Here is a 25,224-nt window from a genome sequence, read left to right as displayed (position 1 = left end):
CAGCTGGGGTTAGGTGTCTTGCTCATGGACACCTCGACACTTGGTCAGGTGGAACCGAGGATTGAACCACCAACCTTCCGGTTTGTAGACAACCCACATGAACCACTGAGCCACTGCCGCCCCACATAACATCCCAAAGCCATGATGGCTTTCAGTTTAATATTAGCTTTACTCCACAATATAATGAATATAAATGGCTTTTAGCAAAACTCTATGCTAATATGGATTGTGCAATAGCATGTTTCAGGTTGATCATTATCTAAACTAAAATACAAAAAGTAATTACAATAGAGGACACAGGTGATGTGTAACATATTTGGGTAAAATAAGTAATCTAAACAATGACATTCTGACCAATGAAATAGCAGGTTTGCAAAGTCAAGTCTGAAAAATCTTCAGATCTTTGTGGACATTCTGTGTTTTGTGCCTCCTCAAACACAGCGAGCGTTCTCTTGCTGCACAGGTGCTTGAGAGGAACATGCTCTTTCCCAGACAGATTTTTACGCTTTTTCTAGTTGTATTGATCAATGCTGCAGAGCAGAGTGTTCCTGACAAAAATTCTGGCTGTGTGAACGGTCACCCTGGGATCCCTGGAGATCCAGGACACAATGGAATGCCAGGTCGGGATGGCAGAGATGGGGCCAAAGGTGATAAAGGAGATAGAGGTAAGAATGAAAGCAAAAACGTCTTGACTCCAGTTAATCAGTCACCTTTAAGCTAAGTTATGATGTCAGATAGGTACACAAATGAAACATTGTAAAAAAAAAAAAATGCTTTGGAAAGATGTTTCCCATACTGTTTGACATTTAAATGTTAAAGTCTGAGACACTAGCATTGTTGATCAGATTGATATAATTTTGACCTCCTTACATGCAATTGTGTTTCACACAATACATACAAAAAAATACAACTGTTTATGTTTTCTAAAGGTGATATAGGAACATGTGGAGAAGCTGGAAAAGTCGGACCAAAAGGAGATAAAGGAGAACATGGTAAATATTGTGTGTGTGTGTGTGTGTGTTTGTGTGTGTGTGTGTGTGTGTGTGTGTGTGTGTGTGTGTGTGTGTGTGTGTGTGTGTGTGTGTGTGTGTGTGTGTGTGTGTGTGTGTGTGTGTGTGTGTGTGTGTGTGTGTGTGTGTGTGTGTGTGTGTGTGTGTGTGTGTGTGTGTGTGTGTGTGTGTGTGTGTGTGTGTGTGTGTGTGTGTGTGTGTGTGTGTCCTTTTCTAAGTCCTCCCATATGGCAAAATATTTTTAAATAATAATTTATTTTAAATTTTTTCATTTATTCCAAAAATGGCCAAAGCATATTTATATTATTAAAATCTAAAATATATTTACATAAATATGTTTTGATAAGTTTCGGATAGTTAGATTTCCTCATATATTTATTGGCCATTTATTGTATATTTTCATTACAAATATATTTGTATTGTCCAAAATAATTTAGCATTTACCCAAAATTGCTAATTAAGATTTAAGATTGCAAATATATTTTCTTGCCTGCCCCTTAAAGTACATTTTATAAGGTTTAACTGTTTGTATATAATTAAACATGTATGGACAATTCAGTTGAATAGAATAGAGTCAATATTAACTTCATTTGACTACTGCTACTATCATCAAATTGGTGCTTTTTCAGGTGTTCCTGGCATAGCTGGCGTGAAGGGGAAGCGAGGAGACAATGGAGAAAGGGGCCCACCTGGCAAAATGGGGCCCCAAGGCTTCTCAGGGCCACTGGGCTTGAAAGGCCAGAAGGGAGAACTTGGTTTGTCAGGACCACAGGGCATCAAAGGGGACGTGGGTCCTATAGGCCCTGAAGGATCACAAGGAGACATTGGCTATAGGGGAGACAAGGGCATACAGGGTCCTTTGGGGCCCCCAGGGCGACCAGGACCAAAAGGTGACCTCGGCCAACCAGGTATCAAAGGCAGTATTGGTGTTCGTGGTGAGAAAGGGTCAAAAGGGGACATCGGGGAGCAAGGTCCAAAGGGGGACATGCCTGAGATACCAAAAAGTGCTTTCTCAGCTAGACTGAGCGAAAGCACCAAGATACCTCCCGCTAATGCTCCAATTCGCTTTGATAAAATCCTCTATAACCGTCAGGGTCACTACGAACCTGAGACCGGCCGCTTTACTTGTGCCATCAGCGGAGCATATTTTTTCTCCTACCATATCACTGTCTACTCTCGCAATGTCAAAGTGGCCCTGGTGAAGAATGGTCAGAAAGTGATCTACACTATGGACAGTTACCAAGCAGGTGAGGACCAGGCTTCCGGAGGGGCAGTCCTAGAACTGGAGGTCGGAGATAAAGTGTGGTTGCAAGTGGCTGATAAACAGCTATTTAACGGGTTATATGCAGATGAAGATGACGACACTGTTTTTTCTGGATTTCTTCTTTTTGCAACCTAAAGATGCTACCCCGAAGAGGAATACAGTGGTGCAAAACCATGCTTTAAAAGAAAATATTTTAAAGTACCCAGGAATTCAAAATTGACCATACTTACTTTGTTTGCCTAAAGTGATCGTTTTGTGGTGAACAATTCATCCATGCAAGTCAATCCACACAAAAAAATTTTTTGGCTTCGTAATCTTTAATCAAAATCTGAAATTTCCCCTCCCCTCTGCGTTGGAGGACCTTGCCTGATGACGTAGGTTTCACGGTTTGGGCGTCTTCTTAACATCCGTAATCACGCCCCTCCAACTGACAGTAGACAGGCTGAATGAAAACACCTACTTTTCTAGATCCAATCAGGTGCTAGTTGGGAAAAAAGCCACGCCCACCATTTTGCCTCATTTAGTATTCCGTTTCTCTCGGAAATACGTCACAACACTGGAGAAAAGTCGTTTGCAACTTCCGGTTCACGGGGACTTTAAATTCACTAAATGGTGTTATAATTTTCAATCTAAATATAAATCATCCTCTGTGCTTCTTAGATCCATCTGTGAACAAAAGCTTAAAATCGGCATGAAATGGAATTTGCGATTGTCATTTTTCCCTATTGTGACGTTTATCTGATATAAAAGGCTTCTCTGACAAGAAAAACAATGAAAGGCAGGACTTGATTTTCTGATTGGGTCGTTGTCGTTTGCTCTCATGTGAGTGACAGGTTGCTGGAGAAGAGGGATTATTGTCCCACCCTTACGCTGACGCACACGCCATCAGAGAATAGATGTCATTGCGAGGGGGGAAGTGAATTTAATATTTAGGATGAATTATTTGGAATCTAAAAAAAATGATTATGTGCATGGATAAATATTTTATAAGTCACATTCAAGTCAAATCACATTTAATTATAGAGCTTTATACAATACAGATTGTTTCAAAGCGCTTGACATTAACAAGCAGGATAATTAGTGCTGTAAAATTAATCTGTTATGAAATTAATTAAATTTCAGCTGTAAAGCAGTGTCATTATTCAGCTCAATTTAATTGGTTCAATTTGGTTCAATAACTGTCAGTGTTGCACTGTTCATAAATTATAAATGTAGGCTAAATGTAAATTATGAGTTCAATTCCGATATAAGCAGCTCTACAGATAATAGTGTTATTATTTAGCTTAATTCAGAATATTGTTGATTCAATAAAGTTCAAAATCTGTGTCAATGTCAATGTTTGTTCTTATAAACACTGCAATATATTCCATACAAAAAATAGGAATTGTTCATTTTGAGGCTTTCAAGGTCATGCATGGGGTTGACTGCTTGTGGGATAAATTTGGATAAACATCTGCCAAATGTGTAAATAATATGCAGGCTCATTGGAGAATTTGAATTTACCCTTTGGCTAACATTTGTGCTTATCCCACTCTGTGTTAAAATCATTTTGGACGTACAATGAAGATAGGAGGCCATAGTAGGAATAGGGCCATTTAAGCAACTAACTAGCAAACACTTAGCACTGTGCTAAAACCACTCAACACAATTTAACATCCACAACACACATCATGGCAACCAATCTAGCGATTTTGCGCTGATAAGCAGCACTAACATTTTTCTTAAGAAAATCTAAAAACCCTTTTTATTTATATGTAGCAGTAGGCAGGCAGGGCAGAACATAAGCATGTATTTGATTTAATGGCTGAAACAGGTCTGCGGTCGTGATAGTCAGATAGTCGTGATAGACAATTGAGGAGATTGTTTTCTAAATGTTAAAACAAAAATAATTACAGGACACTGTGATATCAAGCGTATTCATATCGCTCTGGTGATTTTGGCTAGCGTCCCGTGGGCAAACTATACAAACCGCCCTGTTTCTCCGCCCCGAAGCAATCAGCGCAACAAGTGCACTGATGCTGTCCTGTCGCGACGCTGCCTGGAGTCATGGCTCTCTGGCTGAGCTTTTCCACCGCAGCGAACCAACTTTAAATTTTCAACTGAGTCTGTTTTGACCCGCAAATCTGCTTCGTGTCCGGTTGGTTTCGGTCATGTGCCGTTAAATTGCCCGAGAGAGTGCTCGAGCCACACACTTAATGGAAAGTTTTCCGTCCCGGTAGATCTGTGACTACGGTGTGTTTGTTCGTGTGAATCACGCACCAGACGAAATATTGGCTGGTTTTTGTTCACTATGTTCTTTCGCATTTATCACTGGTCTGTTTAACGATTTCCGCTAAGTTAATATGCGTAATTCGTCGGACATTGGACTGTCGGAGGAGTTAGCAGCGGCTGACGAATCGATCGAAGCCGTTCAACTGTTGTGACACCGGGCCAAGACACCACTCAAGAAGTATGATAAAGGTAAGATTCCGCGTCTAAATAACACATCATTTTTAGGTTTATTAAGAGGGGCGATATTAATGTTCTTTTTATTATTGTTCAAATTACACTATATGTATGTCACGTGAATTTAAAATGTGCTTTCATAAGTTTGGCAGCACTTTATCATCTCGCCAGTGCCGTTGGGTTCAAAAAAGAAGCTGAAGGGAGGAGGGGGGGTATTGTGTATGCGTTACTATCCCACTTGTTGCCATAGTGATGTGGGGGGTGTTGGAGCGCGCAAAGCTTGTAGGGAGATCGGAGAAGACGAGGAGGGGGTTGGTTGGGGTGGCGAGGTGCTTCTTAAAGAGCTTTATAGAGAGACTGAGTTAATTAAACTCACAAATAAACGAGAGCTTTTTTCTTCTGTGGAAAAAAACCCAACTCTGTAATCGCCTTCATTCATTTCAACAGCCCGCTCTTAAACCTGAAATATTTGTTTTGATCTGTACTGCTTGAAAGGTTTTCTTTGTGGTGGAACCAAAAGGGATATTTTTTCAGCTAACGTTATGTAAAGAAACAAATATTTCACTCAGTGTTTGATAAATCTCTGTTTCTCAGCCAGGGACCCGGGGCCCACTAGGGGTCATCAGCGACACTGTTGCGAAGAGGGGGGAAAACGGCTTAAACCAGGTTAAAATGGTATGCTGTTCTTAACTGGTTTAGCTGGTCTCACAGTCTGGCCAAGCTGATGTTTAGCTAGTTGGTCAGCTCTTTTAAAACCAGCTTGATCACACTGTGGGAGACCAGTAAACTTTATTTATTTATCTAAAGTGAATTTATTTATTTGTTTATTTATAAGTTACACTACCCTAATTAAAATGTCTTTGGTCAGCTTGCAAGCTTACATTTATATCTTTCATTTTAATAATTTTTTTCTCAGGAAATATTAGAGAATTTTAAAAATGTGATTTGAAGGCCTGGAAAAATATTAAAATGTCATGAAATATTCTACAATGAATTTTTTTTTTTTTTTAGTTATGCCGAGCTCTAAAATATCTTATGAGATAAAAGCTTACAATATCTGTAAAATGATATTCATTTATATTATAATTAATTATAAGGTTTAAATGATTAAAACCCTTATCCTGTAATCACTAACAACTGGAAAAGTCATGGAAATTCATTGATCAAAAAGTGTGGGAACATACAGTTCTTGAAGCTTCTGAAATTACGAATATAATCAAGGTTAATTACATTAATCTACATAACGTTTGAAAACAAGCAGCTTTGTCATCATTAAAGCCAAAGCACCAGAATTAAAGTATCTTAGCCTACATGGGGGGCCTTCGAAACATTGTCTTTGACAGCAGGGGTCCTCGGAGTACAGAAGCACTGTTATTAATGCCCTGTAAAATTGATTACCTTTAGGTTTGTAAGCGACTCATTTCTCATACTGTAATATAATGTCTAAAGTCCACCACATGTTTGTCATGTGCAAGCCGTGTGCTGCAGTTGGCATCATAATTTATAACAGATAAAAGAAGCTTGCCAGAAAAAGAATGTCACTGAATTTGTAATTCACGATAACAGTTTGTTAGAAGTACTATGCCCAGCACTTTTGCTTCTCTAAACAATTGCTTTGCTTTAAGACATCAACACGTCTGTGCTGGAATGCACTCCTCCACACATAATGAGAGTTTTCCTTATCACAAGACACGCACAAGGAACTTTAATGCCTCACTGGGTGCCTCCTAAGCCATGACTGCCGTAAATTAAGACTAAATCTCACTTCCCACCCCTCTTCTCAACGATCTCACTCTCTGATACCACACAAATGCATTCATGTACTAAGTGTTTAATGGTGTTTTGCCAGTACAAAGCATTTGCTTGAATGCTTTTGTATTAAAGTCATATTAGCCATAAACAATTCCCTGAATTCTGTGTGTGCATGCATACATCCTAAAGGGACAGTTCATGCAAAAATTAAAGATCTGTCATTATTTACTCGCATGTCGTTCCAAATCTGTTTGACTAACTTTTTTCTGTGGAACATACATTTTTGGGGAAATATACTGGCTGCTCAAAAATGACAAATAAAACACCATCATAAAGGCATGTTCACACCCAGAGTAATAACTATAACGATAAAGATATAGTTCTAAAAATCATTCTAAATATAAAAGAACAGCAGAGTCCAGACCACAACTAGCGATAATAAGGGCAAAGTGGAACGATATCATTGGAATCACTTTCAGAAAGATTTTTTTTCCAGCTGATGAACGATAACAACAACAACAGCCAATCAGATTCCATCCTGCTTTAAAGAACTCGAGCATTTAAAGCAGCAGATGACTCAGCGTGCACTATAATAAACAGAACGTTATCGTCCGCTGGTGTGGGCGCTAATATTATCGTTATAGTTATCTTTGCAGTTATCTTGGTGTGAACGGGCCTTAAACATACCATAAAATTGTTTCATATGACTTTTGCGCTGTTTTACCAGTCTTAGAAGAAATTTTAATTTCTGTATTTTCCTCATGCAAACCCATCACATTTTCTCTATATCTTTTTTTGGTTGGTTCATGAGATTTCACGAGAGAAGCAGCGCTGATTCACGAACATATTTTTTTGAGTCGGATCTTATTGAATCACCATTAATGCAATTCACAAACTAGACTGATTGTATTCTCGAGTTCAGCTTACTCATAACTGGCCAGTCGCAATGGTTCACAGAGGATTGCAGACTCTCAGTTTAACTTCTTTAAGTCTGTTTCTCACCCAAAGCTATCTTCAGAAGACTTGTAATATAGTATTGCATTCTTTTTTCAGTCCCCATTCATTGTAATTGCACAGAAAAGAGTAACGCGTATATAATTCAGATCCAGTCCTTTAGTGTTCTACACAGGTTTGGAATGACATGGGAGTAGAGAACGTTCTGACCTTTCCATATAGCTTAGCACTGTTTTTCGCAATTGCATAGACATGTCATTGACATGTTTTCCACCAGTGGAGATGGAGTAGACAAATGCAGGTCATGAGACAGGTGAGATGAATGTGGTGTCAAATGTAGCATTACTTGACGCTTCCCATGCCTGAAGTAGGCAGGGTGTGTCTGCCTCCTATTGCATCTTGTTCTCGCTGATAAAAAGGAGAACTGGGTCGTAATGTGGTAGGTAGTATCAGTAACCAAACAAAAATAATAAATCTTTGCTCTCGTGGTCTTTCTTTCATACGCCAAACCTATCAGACTGATTTAAGGTTATTGCTTCAATGAACATATTCTCTCTCTCTGCATATGTGTCTATGTGTGTGTGTGAGTGTGTTGGACAGTATGCAGATATATTGATGCTAGTCCAGACTGATAAAGCCTTATAATCAGATTAGGACAGGGAGAGGGGTGCTGCACATGTTATCATGTGGGTTTGAGCAAGTGCAGTCTTGTCCGAAGGGATGATAGAGTCCTTTAGCATTTTCATTGTGAAACTCTTTCAGCCAGTGGAAGGATCATCAACGGGTGAGTCAAATGAGATTTTTTTTACTCTCACTTTAAACAGTGAAACACAAGATAATCAACAAGTATACAAATAAATCTGAAATTCTCGATGACTAAAGGGCGTGTATAGCCAAAATGAAAGAGTAAAAAAAGTTTTTTTCTTAGTAGTTCAATAAAGAAAGCATTGACATTCCATAGTGATGTGACAGCATGGCAAGACTTGCTCATCTTGATGGGCAGATCATTAGAACTGGTGTGGTTGGTTATTCTTAGGAATTTCCTTAGTCAGGAAGCATCATTTTGGGCTTATGTGCTTTTATTTGTGAGGTACTAAGTCATCCTTCACTGTTGACACCTTCATTTTGAAAGGGATAGTTCACCTTAAAAATAAATATCCTGTCATCATTTACTCACCATCATGTTGTTCTAAACCAGTATGACTTTTTTTTCTTCTGTGGAAAGCAGAAGATATTTTGATGAATGTTTCTGTTAATACAATGAAACTCAATTGGTTCCATAACAATAAAAAAGTCATACTGATTTGGTCAAACATGAGGATAAGTAAATGATGACTGTGTTTTCATTTTTCCTGCACGATTTGGGGTAAAATTCTAATTGCGATTTCTCTAATAAAAATTGTGATTGTGATTTAAAATGCAATTTTTTGTTTTGTTTTAAAGCTCCAGGTTTGCTGTGCTTGTTTGTTGTGCTGCTGCAAACAAATGGCGAAAAAATTTGTGGTTAGATATCATAATGACTAAAAAAATAAGTATCATTTTATTATTACTTCTACTAAATAAAATATTATACATGTAAGACTGTAAAATAAAAAAATATTAACTAAAATTACAAAAGGGATATTTACCTGATCTCGCAGGGACACTTAACTGTTACGAGGTGCCGATTAATTTCATATGAATTTGTTCGATGTGAACATATTCCTCCTTGTGTTAAACCTCTTATAATATAAGTAGTTTGATATCTGGTAAAAGGAAGTATGCATTCTCTATCCTCCTCCGCCTGGAGTTGGAAAATGAGAAAATGAGTTTTTGACTGCTGTCTGTTTGCAAAATTAAAAGCGTGCGTGGCTTTAAGAATGTTGAGTCAGTGTTTAGTATACTCGCATCAGTGCATATTAGTTGTAGGTGTGTTTGGGTGTATTAGAGGCTTCCGTAGGCATGCTTGTGTTTATGTTTGTCTGAGACCTTGTTTAGGGAGTTTTGTTTGAGCCTGACTCAAGCTGGTAACTGCACAGTGGTGGTTTGAGCTCTTAATTAATTCTTACTCCGCAACAGTGATGATACAGAGGAGGAAGAGTAGGAGAGAGGTTCAACTTTAAACTCAGATACGTTGGACATGTGAGTAGACTGAGGAGTGACTTGAAAGTTGAATTAATTGCTTTCTTTCAAAGCTCTAGTTAAACAAAAAGGTCAGATGGCAGCTTCTTCCTCATGCCTCGATGGAGCTGAGTGCTAATGGGTAGCAGGACTTGAAGTGATAGAGATCAGCATTTAAGTTGAAAATTGAGCTACCTATACTCACACAGCAAGACAAAAAGTCTAAAGGTGCATGTGGTTAATCTATAAACGGTGGTCCCAGGAAGTATTTGAACACTCAAGCCACACTTAATGTATGAATGTTTGCATAACAAAACCTCAAACAAAGTGGCATTTATTTTAAAAAACACATTTCAAGTAATACATGTCACAAACATAAGTACAAGTACTTAATTTGTCTTGACACCAGCTGATTAAAAACAATGCTTGTTGGCAGGGCAACTAACTTTTTGACATTAACTTTTTTGCTCACCAGCCACTGTGGCTAGTGGTTTTCCAAAGTTACTAGCCACTCAGCATTTCCTCTGGCCACAATTTTGACATCAATACCATGGGGAAAAACTCATGTATATATTTTTAATATTATCTTATAATTTGGCTGCAGGTATCTTAGGCTGCTGTCACTTTAAGACCTGACGCACAGACCCATTATACTGTTACACATGCATTTTATTTCTCAACTGTTTACGTTTACTTAAAACACAACTGACTGTGTTTACGTGCATATTCACCAAGGCTGGCTTTTGGACATTATTTTATGTGTATTTATTTTGTCCATTTAAGTGCAATAAGCAACAAATAAGAACTCCATTTATTACTGAGAGGCAGCTTTATGTGCGCGCACTGTGGGTGAGAGCACAAAACTGCGGGAATTCGTAAAATGATGCACAATACGTGCAATCCCACGCAGAAATTCAAGCCCTGTAACACCAACAATATTCATCCAGAGGAAATTAAACAAGCGAGTGAGGGGAGGCGGGTTTTTGTGTCAACTCGCTGTCGGAGAGATGAGAAAACGCAGCTGCTATCGTGCATCTATTCTGCTGAAAATGAGTATTGGAACGTTTTCAGATATTTCAATATCAAAAATCTATATTTTTGACAACACTGCATTGCACTTAGTTTATTTTTTCAGATGCCTTTTTAAAAGACTACAATTGAAAAATGTATTATATATAAAATTCAACTCGCCAAAGTGGCTAGTAGGAGTGACTGCGTTACACGCCACTGCTGAAATGGCTGTTACAAGTCCTGCTTGTAGTTTAAAAAATGAGAAATGGAAAGTTAGTTATGAGGAAGGGTTTGGTATTTTATGTATAAATTGTTTATAATTTGTACACAGTGGGTTGACCCTGAACAATTAAATGATCATAAAATATATAATGTCAAAAGCTTTGATTCTACATGAAAAAGATTGGAGATTTGAGAATCAGCTCAGGAAGGTACGACTGGATCACATTTCGTCTATACTGTAAAAAAAATATCATGTTTTTAATTATAATTTTTTTCACAGCAAGTGCTATGATTTATTTTCATCTGTGTTGTGATTTATTTACATTTGTGAGCTTGTCTGAGAAAATACAATATTAAAATTGATGCAATTTATTTGTGATTAATCAGTTTATCAGCATATCCTGGTATCTCTGTTCATTACTCTGGGTTAAAAAACAGCTCAACCTCCTAAGGTCTACCCCTCTCTCCTCACTCAGAATATGGCTAGAAAATCCTGGGCAATTTATTACATTAATCACAATGGATTAGGGGTTTTCATTGCCTAGTCATGCTCGCAAAAGCCTTTCATCATAGCGAACATCACACCAGGCAACAACGTCCACACCCTGGTAGAGGGGCCTCTCTTTCTCAGGAATTAAAAAAAGCACAGGCTAAATCTTTTACAGGAAATCTTACAGCACTTCTGTAACCTACTCATGAGTAAAGCTCTCATGCTACTTACCGACACCCTCCAATTTGCCAGATAAAGGCATTATTCATCCATAGCAGGAATGTTGAAGCTTAATTTACACCTGTGTGTGGATAAGTACACTTTGAATTACTTCACCTCTGCTGAGTTTTAATATTTCATAGGTCAAGTAAGCAGACCGGTAATATAAGGAAATAGTTTAAAGTTCTTTCATAATGTGACTTATCAAAGTTATGGTTATCACAGTGGTGTTGTATTGTTTCATTGAAGTGTGTTAAAAGTTAAGATCTTCCTCAGACAAAACAGTGGGTCATTTATCGTCTCACTCCACGTCACATGCTTTCTTTGTTCCCAGACTTGATTTGAAGTTAGTCAGCTTGTTCATTCAGATTTAACTTTCTTCAATCTGGTTCTGCAGGCACCTTCGTCGGACCCGCAGGGATCCTCTCACAACAATGACCCGCAGAGTGACTATTTCACAAAGGAACAGCTGATGAATCCAAGTCTGAGGTCAGGTTGTAGGGTCCAGGTGCAACCGGTGCTATCCGAGTCTTGCTATGAGGAGAACCATCTTAACAGACTGAATTGTCAAGCCCAGTCCGTTGCCGATGGCCAGGACAAGCTGTACCCTTCCAGGACTGTACGTCTGTTTTCCACCCAGACAAAATGTGAGGACAGTAGAGGTCCACCTGTCACGCCACAGGCTTGGTCTGGATTGGCTGGTTTCCGCGTCATGGGCTCTTTCAAAAAACTGCGGACTTCTGTGCTCCAAGGAATCCAAAGCCGGAGCAATGCGATGGCAGCCGGTCAAGAGAGAAACATGTCCTTGATGCTTGAGGATGGTGCTAGTTTCTTAGTAACCAAACGAGAGGTCTCGACCAATCAAACCCAGGAATATGACAACGTGACGAATGGGACGTCTCAAACTGGGAAGATGTCTTCGGTTTCAGATGAGGAAGATTGTGAGGAGGAAAAGGGTGGGTTTCAGAGGAATTCCCACTTCTCTCAGAGTATACGCAAGGCTTATGGGGCAGGACGGATCTCATTGCTTGACATAGTCAAGACAGAGAGCCCATCCACCAGTGAACCTTATCCTGGCAACACTGTGGAATCTGCTGTACCTTGTAAGAACCTTGAGACTCAAGAAAATGTTCTCAAAAGACTAAGCAAAAGTGCGGATAATCTACATGTCTTCAAGAGCCATTTTAGACGCAAAGTCACCTCAACTGAGCCACAGAACCCAGAATGCACCCATACTATAATTCTTCAAAGGACCACCAGTTCCTCATCGGTTGACTTACAGGAACATGGTACAGTTAGGCATCAAAGCTCCATGAGGACGCGTGGGCATTTGCAAAAGCTTGTCGGGAGTTTAACAGACCTGACCGTCAAGCGTAAAAACACACCAGACCCCACTCCCAGAGTACCGCTGTCACCTTTCAGTAGGCTACATGATGACTACTCCCGCAGAACTCCCTGTGTATCCATGAGTGGGCGTCAACGGAGGCCTTTACCCACTCCTAGCAAAGCCCAGCAGGCCAACGCTCATGAACACATCCCAACTTTACACCCCGCTCCCTCCTGCCCCGCCGTTTATAGCTCCACCCTAGATGACTCTCTGGAGCCTCCTAGCAAAACAACAGCCCTCATAAGTGACTCTGTCCAGGTGGCTGTGTCCTCAACAGGTTTCTGTTCAGATGCCCCTGTCTGTCCACTGGAAAAATACTGTGAACCTATGGAGTGCCATCAAAATGGAAGAAATGACCACTACTCTCAAATGCCAAAGCAGTGTTCAAGTCCAAGTCAAAAGCAGACAGTCAATGGCCTTAATGCTAACTTGGAGGTAAGACACTCTTATGACCCCATATTGTCAAATTTAAAATATTGGCCTGTATCTACTGACAACATTTGTGGCATAATGACGATTACCACAGAAAAAAATGTGGCTTTCAATATAAAAAAAAGTACAGACAGTACATGTATATTCACAGTTATAATTGAACTACAGTATATTTTTTGCACAATCGCGCTACAATTTGCATCTCTTTGAATGATTGTGCGTCAAATTGTCAAGGCTAATTGTAGTCTAATTAACATGTATACATTTTTGTGTTATCTAGATTTGTTTGTTCGGACTGGTCCAATTTTTGTCAGACTAAAGCCTCAGGTATACTTCATTGTCTGCGCTCCGCTCCATCTTCAGCATAGTTTAGTGTGCAAGCCTGTCAAAGTATACAAAGTGCTTAAATCACTTGCACGTGTGCTGTTGTCTGCAACAACACAAAAACTGGGCTGTGGACTGTGTAAGCAGACATAAGTGTAGTGGACTGAACTGATGACAAAAATTACGTTGAGCAGACAGTTCGCAAGCCAGAGCGGAACGCCGACAATGGAAGTATGCTTTCGGTGTAAAGCATTTACCTGACATTATAGAGACAAATTATTGCTTCAGTCATACTGTAATCAAACCTTTAATGTGCATATAAATGTACTTGCTTACAATATAAGTACACAAGGCAAGGTGCAATAAAATACACACTGTATAGCAAAACAAAATTGTAGCTTACAAGAGACTAGTGTGGTGTTGGTGTAATTACTTGCTTACCAGACTTTTCAGTGTAAAATAGTCCATTATTTCTTTGCATTTCAGGACCATGTAAAACATAGAAAATATTTACTTTCAAACTGGAGAACAACTATACGGTCTTCGACCTGAAAACAGTAGTCAGTTTAGACTACTTACAGTACAATTAAATAATTGTACACACCTGTGATCACTATTTTTTTTATATTTTTAATGTAATTTCCTTTGGGACATTAAACTATAAATCATATTGGTAGCGCTTAACTTGTGTTGAACATGGAAGATTACTATAAGACTTGCAGTCTGTGGCCCAAAATGTGTTTCGGAGCCAGCCAGCCAGGAACAAAACTGGAAAAAATGTAGTTTGTGCTTGTTACAATTTGTGCCTAGGTTTGGTTGGTAAGATTTGCTGTGCACTTTCATTAGTAACTTTTTTGTCTCTCCTCGAGACGATATTGATTACATGTTTTTGTTGTTGTTTGAAATAGTCTGACTGATGATGAGCAAGGTCGGACAATGACTTTTCTTACTGACTGTCAAATTGTAGATGTCAGATGAACCATTGCCATAAAGTCAAAGAGGACATGGTAATCTTATTCTAAACATCTAACTGGAATAGACCAGTTCATTGGATGACCTTGACCTTAACACAGGAGGTCATAAATTACAGTAGACAGATTTTTGTCGAAGCATTAACTTTTGTGCTACGTGTCATATGTCCACACAGGTGACCCTTGTATCTGATGATGCAACCACAGCCTCATTCTGATATGTTTTAGTAATCGCTCAGGACAAATCAATGCATTTCATCGCTCTGGCTTGATTAGATCACCCCTTCCAAAAAGTTGTATTGGATGACTGACATCTCATTTGGCAGTACTTCCTCTGAAGTGGTACATTGCTACAGTGTCACATGGGCTGCTCAGCTGTGTGGCATACAGCAAGTAGAGTTAATGATTAACCGATGTTTATGATTAGCGGGATTGCTTAAACGCAGCTCTTGGACCTGTGGCTGGACACGTATTAACAAGGACAGTGTCTCCTCCCCAGAAGAACCACCCAAGGGCTGAAGTGTCCAGTAATCAAACCAAGCTAGCTTAGGCGCAAATGGACTCCAGTAGGTCAGGGAAATATAATAGAAAGATGTTGACAAGTTACAGCGAGCCAAGCTCAGCGAAACTTTATTTTGCTTTTCTATTTGTGTTTCTGTGTGTGCATTGATGTGTTTTCATATATACGTTGTGTCTTCCTCACAATGGTGCTGATTTATTGTGTGCCTTTTCAGTGTCTATTGACTGAAGAGAGAGAAACTGATGATCTTGAGGTAAGATCTGTTTTTGTGTGTATTTTATACAGAATTGACTACAAGCTGACAACAAATATTACATCAGCACAAACTAGAAAACTAAAATGTGCTTATTTCTTTCTTTTGTCAAACATTACTGTTCTAAAAATCATATTTCTGAATCCATCTTGTCACTGTCACATGCCTAATTTGTCAAATTGCAAGAATAAAAACCAGCAATTGTTTCATCGTATTCAGTCATTTTTCAGCATAAGTGCGTCTAGAATAATTTTCTGTATAAAAATATATGTAGAAATACTGTAGTGCATTGCATGTTTTTGTGAAAAAACATAAAAATACTGTAGTGCAAATAAAAATACTGTAGTGCATTGCATGTTTTTGTGAAGGGAAAGAAAATATTGCTACAAATAAAATCATTGGTCTGTTTTAGTGGTTAAGAAAGTAGAAGAGTTAATAGTTATTAATATTGAGTAATGGCTGATGTAAACAGAGTAACTAGTTACCCAGACAGCAAATCCCAAATCCGGCCCACATCTGGTACACATGGATTCCACACATACCAGATGTGGGCTGGATCTGGGCTGAAACTGTTGCTGTCTGGGTAGGTAATTTGCCTCCAAAACCATAAAATTAATAATTTAATTTTAATTAATCATTTTATTTAATGAATCATTAATCATTATTCATCACTCTTTAATGAACTTAAATCTCTTTAAGGTTTGTTTTAGTTTTTATGTTAATCACTGGGTCTTGAACACATTAACGTCCATGGTTATTTTTTTTTAGATCATTCATCAGATGTTGTAGCCCTTGAAGAATAAACTAACTGCTGACATTTGATTTCTCCTCTAGGCTTCATCAGATGATCTAGTCAGAAATGCGTTTCTCAAAAGTGATGAGATCTCAGCCACTGCTGCTTCATCTGTCACAAACATCTGTTCCTCAGAATCCCCCTTGGCAACTCCAACAACACCAAACTCTCCAGCCTTTTCCAGTGACTCTCCCACTTCTATAGTGCCTAGGAAAAGGGCAGGTCGCTCCAGACCCCGTCCAGTGTCTGACTATGGCCATCTGGCCAGCACAAAGTACTGCATCCCAGAGGAGGACAGGGAGTCGGAGAATATGGACTACACTTCCCAAAAGGACTACAATAGCAATGGCAGCTACATAGAGAGCAACAGACCTGAGAATGGTCATGTGTGCACTCAGACAGAGAGCAGAAAGAGACGTCCCATCTCTGTTATTGGAGGAGTGGATCTGTTTTCATCCCCAACTGCTGAGCAGAAGGACGACACTGAAAGTTTGCCTTCTGTAAGGCCTATTGCACTTTTTCTTTCTTCTATATTTTGTTTTGTTGTTCAGTTTCTGCACCATTTTTGCGACAGAAAACTGAGTTACAAAAAAAATTTCAGACTAGATTTCCAAAACACTTCTCTCTATCTTTTATTATTTGGACAAATGATTGTCCAGCCTCATAGGGCAAGAGTCCAGTTCAGGGAAAAAGCGAAATCTGATTTGCTAACAGTCAGTCTGATTTATTTATGTCTGCAAAGGGCTGTCACAGAGACAAGTGTCAAGATGGAAATTACAGTAGCTTTAAGGGCCTTTTGCCTTTTTAATGTAGAGGATTTGAGACCTGACTGGATAATAGAGAGGGTGATACAGGCCTGATTCAAACCCATGTGCCTTTGAGTACTACAGCTACTTATGTGTCACCAGCATGTGTACTTCCTACTATGCCATGGCTCTGATAGGCCTTTTGGACTTTGAAACCTGCTTACATTGACATTTATTTTGTGAGTAGATGCTATACTATATACATTAAGTAGTTAACAATTTAGTTGGTGGAAATAATTTACAAGGCTATTTTAGAGGTTCTGTATCTCAGAGGCTCAATCTTTAATAAGATACACATGTTTGGTGATCTAAACATTAATATGGTCCTATTAGGTCTCTCCCTTGGGGTGTAGCATTATGAGTTTATAATGTCATACTTCAGGTGCTTTGACAGAACTTTTCAGGCTCTGAATGTAACTGCTTTGTTTCTTTATCAACAATGGGATCAATGTGTTATATATAGAAAGACTTTGTAGACATGCTGCTTTGGGTTGGGTCATTTTAACGATTCCGATTCTGCTTATCGATTCCAATAAGGTAAAAAACAAAAACACAAAAAAACTTGAATATCATTCACATTTATTCTAAGTCTTATTGCAAAACATTTAATCGGAGCTGAAAACCATGAACAAAAATCAACAGGCTAAAGAACACTTACACAAGGACCTTTTGCCTATTGTTTAAAAATGCCTAAAATAACTAATATACATCTTAACCATTATTAAAGACAAGTAAACACTCAGTAATCAAAAAATTAATAAATTTAGTTGTATTTATTTGTGCGATTGCTAATCCAAGATACAATTTAAATAAACAGTGTTTTAAGTTTTTCAGGAATTCTGGTACAGAAACTGTAATCAAATGTAAAATAACACTGGACTTTATAAATAAAATATACATCACAAATATAGTTACAAAAGTTATTCAGCCAAGAACCGCTTTGTCTTTTGTTGTTTGATTAACGTTATTATAGGGACGGAAGCAGGAATGTTAAGCTGCTGTCATGTAGGGCAATATAGCTAAAAAATGTATCACGATATAATGTTTCATATCGTTCGGTATCTATAATTATTGACATTTTTTATTATTAAAGACAAGCAGAAAAGTTTGAATTTAGTTTTTTTTACTATTTTTTTTTTATCCACATTATTACGTTTTAATCCACGTTAGCCATTTGATGTTGGGCAACGTTGTGGTGGTCGCGCCATCTTTAACTTCGCAGTCCACTTACGAATCACGGTCGAATGGAACGCACCTTCAGTCAACAGGATGTGGAGTGCGCAGTTCATGGTTGCATAGCAGCGACAGACGCCACGGGAGCGCAAGCTCTTTGGAAAGGAGGAGAAAGCGGAACAGCCGCGCCTTCCAAGCGTTTTTATACTCGATATGTGAACGGCTAGGATCTACGGACGATGTACGCACATTTTAGTGAAAATGTCGAGCGTGTTATATCGAGAGAAAAAAATGTATATACCGACAACAATAAATAACCGTTGATAAATACGATACTGTTTTATCGCCCAGCCCTACGTTAAGAGCTGCACGGATCTGAACTCTGAACATAAGGCCTGCTGGATGGTGGGCTCCTTTTAAGGCTGCTGATTAAAGTCTAATATGTCATGTTTTGTTTCAGCCGGTTTCTCGTCCTCCAGTGCCCTCTCACAGAGTGCCTCCATACCGGGCGGTGTCTGCCCGTCTGAGACCCTGCGTCTTCTCCCAAAGCACACCTATCGGTCTGGATAGGATGGGACGACGCAAAGGGCGCAGGTTGCTCAGTGGTTAGTGTGTTTTTGTTTATATGCATGCGTGTGTGTGTGTGTGTGTGTGTGTGTGTGTGCACTTGACCTACAAACATAAAGGGCTCAGTGGTGAGATTGTTTTGATGGAGAGGGAATATTGATTCTCTCGTGCATAATTCCTAAGCTCATTCAGTGTGGTTGTGTTATAGATGGCAGCTCTGATGCAATGCTCGATGACAGTGTGAGTGAGGAGGACGGCAGCTTTGAAGAACTGACTGAAGGAACACCATATCTCCAACCAGAAGTTGATCTTTTCACTCTCAATCAGGTTGTGAAAATCATTTTTTAAATCATTTTATTGCTGTTTTCACTTACAGTCTGCTATACAGTCCAGGTCATATTTTATATTCTATGTATCTTATCTGTTTAGTCACGTGTTTGTATGCAGAGTTGTTTACTTGTGTGGGATCGTCACACACTTCCAGTGCATGATGTCACCCTGTACTGTTCTTATCATATAATTTTATCAACATTTTAGCCTGACTATAATCTTTCTCCTTCTCCAGTACATACACTCAGGCCATGCCGTGTATGCAGAGGCCCTGTGGGATCATGTCACAATGGAAGAGCAGGAGCTGGCCTTCAAAGCCGGGGAGGTGATCCGGGTTCTGGATGTTCGGGAGCAGGACTGGTGGTGGGGGATGGTGGGGGACCGCGAGGCCTGGTTTCCGTCCAGCTTTGTGCGGGTGAGTCACACTGTGAGCCTCTTGGAGAAATGAACGTGAAACAAAAGCTAGTTCAAACACACAGAGCTTGAATCTAATAATTAAACACTTAAAGGCCCCAATATACTCATGGCAAAGTTGTTTTTTGTTCTACGCTTAGGGGTAAAAGTTCGAAATGCCTTTGCAGTGGTATACTGTTAGCAAACATCCCGATGCCATCCACTCTGCTAGAAACAGCATTTAGATGAATATGTAAATATGTGTGGTGCACTTTCCTCTCAATCGCAAAATAAACGCACAACAAAAATGGCCGATGAGAAACCAGTAGTTAAGAAAGCATCTAATTATATGTTTGCATGAGCTCTGCAATTAGTTTTTCCAGTCACGTCACGTTTATTTATATAGCTGTTTATAAAATAAATTGCTTTAAAGCAAGCAGCTTTACAGTATTAAACATGAATACACTTTGATTACACTCATTGAATACACTTGTCGGAGAAAGTTAACGGCTGTACAAACTGACGGCGATATCTATGGACTTTTAAGGTAATCAGCTAACTTGGCTAGTTCTTTTTATTGTTGCCGTTTTATCTGATTTTAAATATCTAAATGTTACTGAGAAGAAGAGAAATATAAAGAATTTTAGATATCAATCTGATGTCTGGATGGACATTGGTTATGCTCATCTTTGTGCTCAAGATGTTTACTAGACAGTGCAAACTTTTACAGAAAGTTTACTTCGGAAAGCTTTTTCAAGCTCCCGAAACAAATTTTTTGTTTTGGCCTGATTTAGTTTGAAATGACGTCAGAACAGTTAATTTTTTTTAAATTTCGCTTGGACTATATCATGGCCCTGCACGGTTGCTCCGGGTGACCCAAAATGAAATGATAGATGTGTCATTATGGATGTGTGTGCTGATTGACCGGTTTGGAGGAAATGAGGGTGTACAGAATGGTGTTTTATTTTTTCAGCTCTAGATTAATGCATTCCATTGTAAATCTATGACTCTTTCAAGATCTAACAAGATGAGTCAATCAGACACAAAGAGAGACAAATGTAGGTGATTTGATCTAAACTTCCTGTAGAAGTGGATTAACCAGTTGCCTCAATCACAGTTGATTGTTGTATTAAAAATGTGCTTCATCATGGTTACCCTCAGTTTGATCCTCTGGAATTAACCGTAATGATATGTTGTCGTCAAGGTTCGAGTGAATCAGGGGGATTCGAGCAGTGACAGCGTGGAGAGCGTTCCAGATGCGGAAGAGTCCGTCCCATCAGATGCACACAAACAAAACTCAGAGCACAGGAAGCAGATGAGAGCTAATGTGGTCAAAGAGATCATGGACACAGAGCGCGTTTACATAAAACATCTCAAAGATATCTGCGAGGTGAGCCTCCATCCCAGCCATTTCACATTGACCACCTTCTGTAGTTTGTTTTCTGGTCTGTGTACATGCACCATAAAGGAACCCTTCTTCAATTTAGCCTGAATGGTAATCAGCCTATCATTTTAAATATGAGATTATGATTGAAACATGTTTGCCTTCTTTTAAGATAAAATTATCTCAGAATATATGTGTAGTACTGGGAGTAGTAACTCCAGCCTAGAGGAATGCAGGAATACTATTATTACTATTAGATATTGTACAGTACATATTTTTTGGTCGTTCAGATTTTTTTTTTTTTTTTTAAATAATTTTATTCAGCAAGTATGCATTCAATTAATTAAAAGTGAAAGTAAAGACTAATTATTTACAAATATTTTTTTTTAAAAACATTTTTTTATCTTTTATAACTTTCTTTTCATCAGAGATTCCTGAAAAGAAAAGAAATTCACGGTTTCCACAAAAAAATTAACCAGCACAACAATTGTCAACATTTATAATAAGAAATGTTTCTTGAGCACCAAAAATATATTAAAATAGAAATGTATCTGTTTATTTTTAGTTATTTTTAAAATGTATATTACTGTTTATACTGCCATGGAGAGCATAAGAGACTTCTTTCAAAAACATTTTAAAAAAAATGTTACCGACCCCAAACTTTTGAAGAGAGGTGTGAATACTCTATACTAAGTATTATGATGATGATTTTTTAGACCTTCACAATTGCATATAATGTAGTTTCACAGCAGTATGATAAAGTGTGGTCATGTGACTTCATCACTTTGCTTTTTTATTTGTTTTTTTTTTACTTTCATTAATGAGTTTGTACTGAGTTGCATGCAGTAAACTCAGATCTATACGGCTCACATTGACAAATGTCCTCCAGGTATTCTGTACAAACTTCAAATTTGCATAATAGTATGCGAAAATAGCCTGGATTTAGAGGGAACCTTTCTCATTGCTGACCTCTGCTGGTCAAATGCTTAAAATATTTTTAGTGAAGGCAAACTTTCCAAAGCAAATATCTCTAAATGAGTATGTTAATTTAGTTGTTTTATAAAAATTGTTTGTTGTTTTAGGGCTATATCCGTCAATGCAGAAAGAACCCTGGCATGTTTACTGAAGCACAGCTAAAGACAATCTTCAGCAACATCGAGGACATCTACAGGTTCCAGAGAATGTTTCTCAAGGACCTAGAAAAGAAATACAACTCTGAAAATCCTCATCTAAGTGAGATTGGCTCCTGCTTCCTTCAACAGGTACCTTTACATGCTCAAGAACATTCCTTACACGCACAAGAACGTTCTCCTCACAAATTGCATGCATTTCTTTATCTTTTTCTCTCTGTCAGGAGGAAGGTTTCTCCATATACTCGGAGTACTGTAACACGCATCCTGTGGCGTGTGCTGAATTACAGCGATTGATGAAACAAGGGAGATATAAACACTTCTTTGAAGCCTGTCGTCTCCTACAGCAGATGATCGACATCTCCATTTCTGGCTTCTTACTCACACCTGTACAGAAGATTTGTAAATACCCTCTTCAGCTGGGAGAGCTTTTGAAATACACACCCAAAGACCACAGGTAGCTCATTGTCTTACAAACACTACCGTTCAAAAGTTGGGGGTTGGTATGATTTTTTATTTGAAATGTTTTTGAAAAAGTGTCTTATGCTCTCAGCAATATTCTGAAATATTATTACAAATTAAAAGAACTGTTTTCTATTTAAATAGATTTTAGAATGTAATTTATTCCTGTGATGTCAAAGTTGAAATTTGTAGCATCATTACTCCAGTCTTCAGTGTCACATGATCCTTCAGAAATCATTCTAATACGCTGATTTGCTGCTCAAGAAACATTTATTATCAGTGTTGAAAACAGTTGTGCCGCTTAATACAAATTTTTAGTTCAAAAGAACAGCATTTATGTTTTGTAACATTATAAATGTCTTTGATAACTGTCACTTTTGATCAACTTAATGTGTCCTTGCTGAATAAAAGTATACATTTCTTTAGAAAAAAAAAAAATCTTACTGACCTGAAATTTGTAGTGTATATTATTTGTAAGTTTTTGTATCAAAATGATCATAATAATAATAATAAAAGAATTCTCCTCAGTGACCACGCAGGGGTGTGTGCCGCACATAAAGCAATGAAGAACGTGGCAAGTTTGATAAACGAGGGAAAAAGGCGACTTGAGAGCATCGACACCATCGCTCACTGGCAGGTGGCCATCCTCCACTGGGCGGTCAGTGACAACACATATTTACACTGTGGTCAACATTGCTTAAACACTATTTCTGAATTATTCAAGGTAGCAGCCATATCCTCTCTGATCTTTTTGTATAAAGAAATTTGATTTGGCAGACGTGTGCGTGTCTAATGCAATAAGAGGTTAATTGGATACCATGTTGATCTGTTTATTAGATTACTTATTAGTTAATACGCTGGGACATTCACAGGGCTAACTGTGGCTTTGTGTACAATTTATAGAACAATAATTTCAGGTTTCAAAGCTTGTTTGAAGATTTCAAAGCAACCCTTCGTTCACTTCCTTTAGGGTGATGATGTGTTAACGCGAAGCTCCGAGCTCATCCACTCCGGCGAGCTCACGCGGATAGTACGACCCGGTAAGACGCAGCAACGCAGCTACTTCCTGTTTGACCACCAGCTGGTGTTCTGTAAGAAAGACGTCCTGCGGAGAGACCTGCTACACTACCGTGGCCGTATGGACACAGACCTACTCGAGCCAATCGACCTGCCTGATGGACGGCACACTGAGCTGGGCCTGCTGAAGAACGCGTTTCTGCTACGGCATGCGGAGAACCTGAACGTGCTGTGTGTGCTGTGCTGCAAGAAGAACCAGGACAAGCAGAAATGGCTGCAAGCGTTTGCTCGAGAGCGCAGACGGGTACAGGAAGACCAAGAGATGGGTGAGTCCCACGGCTGAAGGCATCTGTAAGGATAGGAATATACCAGTGAATTCAAAGAGTGCCATTCTCTTTTCTTTCTTTTTTTGGTCTCTTTTCAGGAATGGAGATCACTGAGGCCCAGAGGAAGCAAGCAGTTCACAACGCCAGGAAATCTAAACAAGGAAAAATGAAAAGTATGTCCAGTCTTTCAAACTATCTTTGTGCGGGTAGTTTTCGATTAAGTTTTAAATGTAGTATTTATTTCTATCATATTTTATTTGTCATTTAATTCAAATTTAATTTTGTTTTTGTTTTAATTCTGTCATTGATAGTTATAATTTATTTTCTAGTTTTAGTTTTTATCTTAAGATAGGATTTAGTTTTTTTTTTTTTAGGATTACAGATGTTTGGATTTTTTTACTTTTATTTGAGCTGCTTTTAGACTGAAAATGTATTTTAATTTACTTTCAGTTTTCCTTTAGTTCAAATTACAGGAAAGTATTTGTAACCAGTGGTATTATATTTTAATTTGTCTTTGGAGTTTAGTTCAGATCTCATTAGTTTTTATTTTTATTTTTTTCAGGTTTTTTATTTTCAGTATTTATTTTTAGTTTTAATATTTTAGGACTTCTAAAGATAATGCTCTTACTGGTATCATTTTAAAATGTCAAATTAATGTTAGAAAATGTTAAGTGTAATTTCTAAATGCATTGTAAAGGTTTCAAGTTTTATATTGTACCATATAGGCTATATAATAAAATAAAAAGTTTTTCCCAGTTATGTTAGTTTCATCTTTTATGTCTATTTTAGTTAACACATTTTTTTTCCCATTGTGTTTTAATGATAATGACACTGGGTCAAAAAAATTCTATCTAATCAATATCATATGTATTCATGGGGAACTGAATGGAATCTCCAATACTCACATTCTGTGTCTGTCTGCTTCCAGAAATGAAGTATTCTGGTCATCCTGTTCCTCCCCACCATCAGCCCCTACATCCTCTCCATCAGCGACATGTGACCGTGCCAACCAGCATCCCCCAGCAGCAGGTCTTCTCTTTAGCAGAGCCAAAGAAGAAACCCTCTCACCTGTTGTACTCACTTGCACGCAGTGCCCTCTTCAGGAAATGACAGAGACACTTTCTGTTTTTATGTCATACTGAAATGCATACACACGAATATGTATATTTATATACGTATAAGTAGGTATTTGTGTGTAAATGACATGTGTGCCTTAGTATAAAGGCTCATTATTTAGCCTTAACTAAGTCAGTGTGTTAGTATGGGAAGTGTTCGTTATCTTTTTGTGAAAAAGCTGCTTCCCTTTGGGTTTCTCCCGTTCGTCGTCTTACACAAATGTCTTTTATGAGTTATATTCAGATTTTTAGCTACATGACTAAATTTTATTGCTTTCCAATCCATGAGGCTGGAGCCTTGAAAGGTGTAAAAAATAAAACGGCAAACACTAACCTCTGTCATGTTCTGTAAATAAAGTTGAACCAAATATACA

The 25,224-nt window shown here is 38.4% G+C and overlaps 2 protein-coding genes across 2 annotated transcripts; both read left to right on the top strand.

Moving 5' to 3' along the window:
* The first annotated feature begins 348 nt into the window (after positions 1–348).
* Positions 349–2,435, top strand: c1qtnf9 (C1q and TNF related 9). The gene is made up of 3 exons (XM_056248790.1): positions 349–665; positions 930–992; positions 1,640–2,435. Exons 1-3 carry the CDS (start codon positions 479–481, stop codon positions 2,407–2,409), a joined length of 1,020 nt encoding a protein of 339 aa, XP_056104765.1. The 5' UTR covers positions 349–478; the 3' UTR covers positions 2,410–2,435.
* Positions 2,436–4,266: 1,831 nt separating this feature from the next.
* Positions 4,267–25,222, top strand: spata13 (spermatogenesis associated 13). Its single transcript, XM_056248933.1, has 14 exons — positions 4,267–4,734; positions 11,865–13,289; positions 15,316–15,354; positions 16,189–16,647; positions 18,587–18,731; positions 18,902–19,020; positions 19,259–19,438; positions 20,621–20,806; positions 21,883–22,062; positions 22,155–22,387; positions 22,921–23,050; positions 23,363–23,735; positions 23,834–23,908; positions 24,664–25,222. The coding sequence occupies exons 1-14, from the start codon at positions 4,726–4,728 to the stop codon at positions 24,843–24,845; spliced, it is 3,735 nt and encodes a 1,244-aa protein (XP_056104908.1). The 5' UTR covers positions 4,267–4,725; the 3' UTR covers positions 24,846–25,222.
* The last annotated feature ends 2 nt before the right edge of the window (positions 25,223–25,224 follow it).

Source organism: Rhinichthys klamathensis, unplaced genomic scaffold (assembly GCF_029890125.1).
Source record: "Rhinichthys klamathensis goyatoka isolate OS25496 unplaced genomic scaffold, OSU_Roscu_1.1 h1tg000059l_1, whole genome shotgun sequence".
Taxonomy (NCBI): domain Eukaryota; kingdom Metazoa; phylum Chordata; class Actinopteri; order Cypriniformes; family Leuciscidae; genus Rhinichthys; species Rhinichthys klamathensis.
The sequence above is the reverse complement of the archived record's forward strand: the minus strand, read 5'-3'. Positions and strand labels throughout refer to the sequence as shown.